This window comes from Schistocerca serialis, chromosome 8, assembly GCF_023864345.2.
Source record: "Schistocerca serialis cubense isolate TAMUIC-IGC-003099 chromosome 8, iqSchSeri2.2, whole genome shotgun sequence".
Taxonomy (NCBI): Eukaryota; Metazoa; Arthropoda; class Insecta; order Orthoptera; family Acrididae; genus Schistocerca; species Schistocerca serialis.
The window spans coordinates 64015556-64024753 of NC_064645.1; the positions used below are offsets into that span (position 1 = coordinate 64015556).

The 9198-nt window shown below is 38.8% G+C and overlaps 1 protein-coding gene across 1 annotated transcript; it reads right to left on the reverse strand.

Moving 5' to 3' along the window:
- Positions 1 to 274: 274 nt before the first annotated feature.
- On the reverse strand, positions 275 to 772 carry LOC126416821 (piggyBac transposable element-derived protein 4-like). The gene has a single exon (XM_050084705.1). It carries the CDS (start codon positions 770 to 772, stop codon positions 275 to 277), a length of 498 nt encoding a protein of 165 aa, XP_049940662.1.
- Between the last annotated feature and the right edge of the window lie 8426 nt (positions 773 to 9198).

The window sequence follows — 9198 nt, forward strand, 5'->3', positions numbered from 1 at the left end:
CCATTTTACAGTCTTTCACTGGAAGGGATAATAACTTGTCAGTTGGTCTCCTCTGTCAACACCTGTTTTAGACAAATTGTAGTCTAGTATAATGTCTAGCTTTACTACCTCAACATATCCCCTCCTGGAATTTACACTGACAGGCGAAGCAGTCATCTTATGCTGTGTTGACAACACGTGTACATCACATTTGTCTTTCCATTTCAAGCAGAAAAGTTGTACTTTGCAATGAAATGTCATTTCTCCTTTCTTTAGTTTTTGATTTATTAGGTCTCTAGGCAAACCTATACTGTTCTTCATCACTGTTCCAACTCCCAATGTCTTTCTTTCCCATAGTTTTCAAGGGCTGCAAGACTTGTATAAAATCTGTCCATGTATACAAGTCCTTTTTCCCCAAGTTAGAGGAACATAGCCGCAGTAGCAGGGATTTGATAGAATTGTCAACATTTCCTTTTCCTCCATTATAAACTTCAACACTGCACATGTAACATATTTGAGCATCACTTAAAACATACAGTTTTATCCCATATTTATCTGGTTTGTCTTTCATGTAAACACGGAATCCAATTCTTCCTTGAAAAAGACATATAGCTTCATCCACAGACAGATTTTGTGATGGATAAAAGACTTTTCTGCATCTTTCTGCGAAAAAGTCCCATACAGGTCTTATTTTATGCAGAGGGTCATGGCCTGATTCTTGTTGAGGTATCCACAGCGCATTATTTTTCACATGCAGCATCCTGAATATGGCAAAAATTCTGTCTCGTGACATTAGCTGAAAAGCAAATGATGAAGCAAGCACAGGGTCTCCAGATCAATAATGCCTAAGTTTAGATTTCTCTACAACACACATATGCAAAACAATTGCAAAAAATTGATATACTTCATGTATCTTCACTGCTCTCCATTTATTCCATAAATTTTTTGTTTGATTCTGTTCTGACGGCGAAGTTAAGAAATATTATCAGCAGCATATATATTTATCTCTGACTTTACTTTTAGAAACATGCTGTGATCAAAAAAATGCAACAAACAGTTTTGTTCTGTTGACAATGTATCAACAGGAACCTGAATTTTACTCGTTTCTTCAAACAGAGGTAATTCAGGGAGTGCCTCGAAATGACACCATTCATTATGAAGTGCAGGCTGTGGAACTGAATGACAAACTTGACTAATGGAAACTTGTCCATTAGCTTCTTCATACTCACTACCATCGTTTCTATCAGCAGCACAGGTTTTGCTCCCCAGTTCATGTGAGTCATCGTCGTCTTCTGAAAAATCACAGATGTCGTCCAAAAGATTGTCAAGTTCTAACCCATTGTTTGAGAGTTCTTCAATCTAAGTTTGACATGTGATGCCTGTTAGCCATATTCACTATTTATATGTTTTTACACATACAAAGCATGCACACAATAGCACAACACAGCAGCCGACATGGAACAAAACAACCTTCAACAATATTCCGAGCGTGTTTGCTCAGTTCACGTAACACTGGTACCATTCACAAGAGACTGGTGCATACTAGTCATCAACAATGCCCTTACAACACATCAAATCACAAATAAATAAGTTGGAAGTGAAGAACGTATGACATACGTCTGTCGGATTTTATGGTTAAGACGTAGTGAACATATCTAATACGTTTGTCGGCTCCAGGGTGGTAAACATTGAATTATGTCTAACTTTTGTTTTAGATATACTGTACAAGGTCTATTCAAAAAATTCTGAAATGTTCATAATTTTGCACCAATGATGTGTTGGAGCAAAATGCGGTTGGCATCCCTGCTCATGCTTGTCTAATGTGTACTGCTGGAAGTTTCACTTGTTGTCTGTCTGTTAGTTATTGTTCAAAGCTGTATTGAATAGAATGTTGTGTCACACAGTTTGCAAATTGGTTGAGTCACAGGAGCAACAAGCTTGCATTACATTTTGTGTGAAATTCAGGAAAACCTTTACAGAGACACACCAAATGATGCAGGATGTGAATGGTGATAAGTGCTTCGGCCATACTCAAGGTTCACATGATTTAAAAATGGCCAGACAAGTTGAAGATGACACTTGTTCAGGATTCCCTTTGGTGTCTACCAATGGTGCTCATGTCTGGGATGCCAATGACATTGTGTGTGCCAGTTGAAGACTGACTTCCACGAGATTGCAGAAGTATGTAACGTTTCAGTTGCAACATGTCATGGAAACCTGATGCAGCACCTTGGAATGAATCATGTTGTCAACTAGTTTGTCCCACAGCTCATGAGTCAAGACAAGAAAGGCTTTCACCTCACAATCTGTGAAGAGCTTTTGGATCACCCAAATGAGAATGAGATGTTCCTTAAGAGAATCATAACTGATGATGAGACATGGATCTGTGGTTATGATGTTGGGACCAAGGTCTAACCTTCACAATTGGCCGGGAAAGATTGTTTAAGATCACAAAAAGCTTGTCAGGTCAGGTCAAATGTCAAATCCATGGTGATAGTTTCTGTGACTCTGAAGGATTAGACCATCACGATTCATGCCAAGAGGAAAAACTGTCAATTGATGGTACTATCAGGATGTGTTGTGACACCTGCGAGAAAACATGTGAAGGAAACAGCCTGAAATGTGGCAAGACAATTCATGTCTCTTGCATCATTATAACACATCCGAACATTCAACCATGTAGCTGTATGACTGTTGAACAAAAAATGAAATCACTGCTTCCTCATCCCCCATACTCTCCAGACCTGGCCCATGTGGACATTTTTTATTTCCAAAGTTGAAACCCCCATTTAAAGGAGAAAGACTTGCAATGATAGATGAGATGAAAGAAAATTCACAGACAGTGTTTTGCACAATCCAGTAAGAGGTGTACCAAGACTGCATCTGGAAGTGGAAATGGCACTGGGAGCAGTGTATCGACTGTGGAGACCATGGACAATAAGTAGAAGGTAAGTGTAGAAAAATTTTGTGGGAATAGTTCTGGAATGTTTTGAACTGGCCTTGTACTTCCACAATACTCAAAATAAAAGATCAAAACAAATTTTAATATTTTAATTGTTAACTTGGTAAAAAAAATAAAAAAAATATTTACCAGTTTCTTCTTTTGTATATCTAAAATATGTTTTTTAAAAGTCAGTTCTTCCTCCAAATAATCTAATAACACATGATATGCTCCAGTTTAAAATATTTAATACAATGTTGAATCCAGATAGGAATATCAGCAATGTAGGAAAAGACAGATTGCTACTTACCATAAAGAAGACACGTCACATTGTGGACAGGCACAATTAAAAAACACTTACATAAAGCTTTTGGCCACACCTTTCATCAGTACAAGAGAGACACATCATTCACAGAAAAAAGCAAGCAAGCACACCTGACGCACACACGACTGCCACCTCCATCATCTCGGGCTGGAATGCAACTACTACTGTGGGATGCAAGACGCAGTCAGGCGGGGGTAGAAAGGGGAAGGTTTAGTAGTGAACAGGTGGGGAGGGAGGGAAACACCATCTGGTGAAGTGTGCACGGATTAGACTGCCAACATGTGCAGTATCAAGAGGTTGTGGGGTAGGGAGGTGGGGAAAGAAAGGAGAAAAAAAAGGAGAGGAGTGGGGAAAGACAGACAGATGCATTGGCAAATAAACAGGGTGAGCGATGAGAATGGGGAGGAGGTGATGGGACCGAGGAGGTGTAATCTGTTAGGTGGAGGTGGAGGGTGTGTGGGTAGTAAGTTGAGGCTGGGATAATTATGGGTGTAGAATGTGTTGTAAGGATAACTCCCATATGTGCAGTTCAAAAAAGCTGGTTTTTGTGTAGGAAAGGATCCAGATGGCTCAGATAGTGAAGTAGTTATTGAAATCAAGTGTGTTATGTTCAGCTGCATGTTATGCCACAGTGTGGATGAATTGAGCAGGTTTTGCAGCTGGATTTTCCACAGGGATACGATCATTGTGGCAAGAGTTTGGAATTGGAAACAACACAAGGACCACATCACTGTGAGGACCCAGATACAAAACCTGCCCAATCCACCCATGCAGCACTTCCTGCTCCAGTCATGTCACAGGTTTATCCTATGATGGGCAACCTGTGAAATCAGGTGGACGAATCCAGCTGCAAAACCTGCTCAATTCATCCATCTGTACTGCAGTCACTGCACAGCTTTTTATATTAATATGATTACCAACCAGCTGTCCACCAAGGTGAAAGACCACTGCCAAACTGTCGCCAAGAGCAAAATAGACCATCCAGTGGCACAACATGAAGCTGAACATAAAATGCTTGATTTCAATAGCTACTTCACTATCTGAGCCATTTAGATCCTTCCCTACACAACCAGCTTTTCTGAACTGCACATATGGGAGTTATCCTTGCAACACATTCTCCACTCCCATAATTATCCCAAGCTCAACTTACAATAACCTACCATCCACACACCCTCCATCTAACACATTACACCCCCTCAGTCCTATCAACTCCTCCCCATTCTCATCTCCCACCCTGTTTATTTGCAGCCCTCTGGCAATGTGTCTTCCCATCTTTCTCCACTCCTCTCCCTTTTGCCCCTTTTTTCCCCACCTCCCTGCATCACAACCTTCTGATGCTGTGCCTGTTTGGAGTCTAGTCCCTGCACACTCCATCAGACAGCATTCTCTCCCCACCCATACACTACCATCCCTTCCCCTTTCCTGCACCTCCCCTCCCCCCTCCCCTGATTTGCTGCTTGCACTTGCATCTCAAGTGATGATCACTTTTAGGTCTGAGATGCTCCTGGAGTTGGCGATACTGAGTGAGTGAGTGTGTGTGTGTTCAGTATGCTTGCTTGAATTCGTGTGAATGGTGTGTGTCTTTTACTGATGAACGCTGTGGCTGAAAACTTTACGTGTCTTAATTGTGCCTGTCTGCAACTTGACATGTCTGTCTTTTCCTACATTGTTTACACAGTGTTGAATAACCTGGCCTCCTCTGCCATGCTTTCAGCAACTTTTTCAGCTTCAGTGACACTTTGCCTGTCCACTTGTAGAACCCCTTTTTTGTGTAACCCCGCTCTTGATGCCTAGTCTGCGTTTGGTTTTTAATCTGCTTGTTACTCCATCATTAAAACATATTACGGCACCCTCTGTACCAATCCAAAAAGGCTGACATGCAAACAGAAACAGTTTTTGGCAAGCACTCTCAATTGCAGGTATTGAAAATTTCATCTGGGTTCTGCATTTTTCAATGTAAACATTTTCCCCTGCTTGCAGTCTTCAAGAATATTACATAAATAAGTTGCTGTGGAAATATTGGCGCAAATATAAAAAAAATGATACATTTTAGTTAAAGTTTTGTGTTTCACAGTAGTGTGACAGCTAGGCATTTATAAAGCAAGCACTACATCTGCTTTAAAAATGCATTTAGATATGAAAATGATGAGGCAATGTAGATAAAGTACATATTTTTAGAATAAGGAAGAATCACAGAATTTCATTAAATTAAAAAATCCATTTTTGAGCCCTCTTGGGATCCAGGCCCCCGTAAGTAATGAATGCTTTTTTTGTACATCTACTGGATCATCTATACCAAAATCAGCTCTTTTTTGGAAACCAATGAATGGACACAAAAGTAGAGGAAGACCTCATAATGCCTTGTTACAAACTTTTGCAAAGTATCTTCAGTGAATACACATGAACTGGGAGGAAACTGAAAATGTGGCAGCTGACTGATTTTGTTGTAGGAAACTTGTTACCAGGTATGCTACTTAGCATTTGAGGAACTAAGTCCTGATGATATTATTCAAAAATATCAGATATGGTGCACCATCATGTACTTCAATCTGATCAGATCAGTTCTATGCTGAGATGTCCGACCCTTTGCCTAAGATAATGTGATGACTTCTCATCATCTGGCAAAACTATTCAAACACATTTCAAACCACATAAACCAGAACAAATTACTGCTATTGCTTGCCTACCAGTGGAAGGATATTTTAATACATGTGAGCAACAAGGATTTTTATGATTCATGTGAAAGTTTATCGTTTAGAAATAGGTGTTGCCATTGCTACTGTTTTAGATCGAGGCTGAAGGACTTCTCTACCTTGGTTTTATAAGAGGATCTACTGTATTCTACTGTTGACTAGGTTAAAAAATGAATTAACAAATATGTTTCTCATCTCCGGACATTTCTTAGCATGCTACAGGTACTACTTAAAATATACTAAACTACAGGAGAAGTACAAGCACCATGCTGCTGTGTACTAGGGGACAAAAAAATCTGGGGACATCAGCAACAGATACAGATCACAAGTGACATTTGAGAAATTCAGTGTGACACAAGATACCGTTTTCTTGCTAACTGTCATATAGCCACTGTGTCAAAGAGTCATGCAATGGTCTGAGGAGTGCAGGCTGTGAGAGACAGAAAGCTGCAACCAGTGAAACCATAGTCACATTGACAGACTTTCACTTCAAGATTGCATTACTAGTGGAAACTCTCACGATCGTTCTAAATAGTACATGGCTTTGTTTGCCTGTCAACCATGTGACTATGTATATTAAATTCCCATTAAAACAGTAAAAAAAGTTATGTACAAGATTTGCATATAATGCAGCCAGGGTGTAGAGGATAATTGATGGAAAAGTAGATAGATATAAACAAACAATGAACTGTGGTTTAACATTATATGGCTACATTAAAATGAGGAAATCTCAAATAAATAAATTGTACTTCCACAAATGTGTTAATATCACTTTGGAATTTTTATTTTGGTTCTAATATTATTATATTCATGTATCACCTCTTCAATGAATGAATGAATGTTTCTGTCAATAATTTTGTCAACTTGCAAACAACCATCAGAATCAAAGACATAAGGCCAAGTAGAAAATGAACTATAATCGCACATTCTTCCTTCACATTTGGTTTGTGATTTCCCCTCTCCAGAAAATACATTTCATGCCTGGATGCACCCTATTCCTCCTCCTCTTCCAAGATTTTTAAAACCAATATGACAAAGATATTGACGATTTGCAAGTTCCAAAGGGTTTTCACATATTTAAATTTGTACTGATCAGTTTTGAAATGAATCCAACTTTTTGTGTCCATAATAGGTTTTCTCACATAATATTCATTCTGCTGTATAATTTTTTTTTTTTTAAAAAAAAATTGGTGGTCCTATTATATGTTACCTTTGGTAATTTGAACTGTATGTGACATTATTTAATGTAGAATGAGTATATTGATACCTAATCCACCTCTTAAATAAATAACAAGTTATCAGTGCTATGTGTGAAAAAATTGCACAACAGAACTCACACTGTTAAAATCAACCTAAAGGACACATGTACCAAAGGATGTCACTATCAATACAGGTAGCAATTCACATATACTTTATATGATTATTACATCAATAAGTTATTTTAATCACTACACAAAGTGAAAAAGTTAACTCTTTTAATTTGCATAAAAAACATCATATAGTAAAATAAGTTTAAATTAAAGTAAGCAAATACACATTTTTTAATTTCATGTTAACAAAACTATGTACTTTGTATTCATACACAGATATTTTACATCACACTGCAGTCTATAGAAAATTGTGGATTTAAATTTTTGTACTATTTTCAGTCATGTGTTGGTCATTCAACTACACTACCTCAACAGCTGCAGTGTGTAGCAGGCACATTGCTATAAAAATAAGTTATTCATTGGAGGTACATATAGTACACAAAAGGCACTTCATTTGTGTAAAAATATATGTATCACATGTAAAGCTTTGATGCAAGCATCTTGCTGATACAGTTGACATGGAAGATCCATAATACTGCTGATATGAGATACTTTGTTTCACTGTTGAAACATAATACTGAAGCAATGTGAATGAATATTGTATGTGATGTAAAGGGTGTCCCAGTCAAACCTCCTCGATTTCAAGGAGCCAAGAGAGAAAAATCACTGTAGATACGACAACGAAAAATGCACCACATTGTAGAGCATCTCAAAGAATTTATATCCCCACATCAGAAGTGCCAAGTATCGCTGCCAGAGAGCAGCATGGTCAAGTGAAAATGGTGACTCCACAGCAGCACATGCAAGCAGTAGTGTGGTTTGCAGAAACAAAATAGCCGATTACTATGCAAAGACATTATCGTCGTGTGTATGAATATGATCCACCTGATGAGAAAACAATTAAGGAATGGTATAGGACGTTTCTGGCAACGGTTTGTTCTGAAACATCCTGGCTCAAGCATCTAGGCAACTTGATGTACCTCGATCAACATTGCATCGTGTCTTCATATGTGTGCTTACAAGGTGCAAATTCTGCAACATCTGACGCTGAACGACAAACCACGCCAACAACAATTTGCTGTGGATATGCTGCAGCGTACTGATATGGATCCCAGCTTCCCAGAAAGATGTTTATTCTCAGATGAGGCAATCTTTCATCTATCAGGCATAATGTTGGGATTTGGGGTTCACAAAATCCGCACTTTGCCATTGAACATCTTCGTGATAGCCCTAAACTAAATGTCTAGTGTGGGCTAATGCACAACAGGATTGTTGTACCATGATTTCTGCAAAACAAACAGTGAATGGATCAGTGTATGTGGATATGTTGGAGCAGGTTGTGTACCCTCAGATACAAAATTGCAACCCAGCATCATTTTTCAACAAGATGGACCTCCGCCACATTAGTCAATGGCTGTTCGCATGTTCCTGGATAGGAAATTTCCCAATCGTTGGACTGGACATGGAGGACCCATTGCCTGGCCACCACATTCACCTGACATTACGCTGCTCAAGTTCTTCATGTGAGGATTCGTAAAGAACTGCGTGTATGCAACCAAAGTGGACGATATTCCTACATTGTGACATCGTATCACTAATGCAATTGCAAGAATAACAGAGGAAATGTTACAAAGAACTTGGCAAGAAATTGAATATAGACTCAATATTCTTCATGCTACAAATGGTTCACATGTAGAGGTGTATTGATGATAACTAAATAAACTATATCTAAAAACAAAGAAGACGTGACTTACCAAACAAAAGCGCTGGCAGGTTGATAGACACACAAGCAAACACAAACATACACACAAAATTCTAGCTTTCGCAACCAACGGTTGCTTCATCAGGAAAGAGGGAAGGAGAGGGAAAGACAAAAGGATGTGGGTTTTACTGTCTGTTTGTGTCTGTGTATGTGCAGATGGATATGTGTGTGTATGCGAGTGTATACCT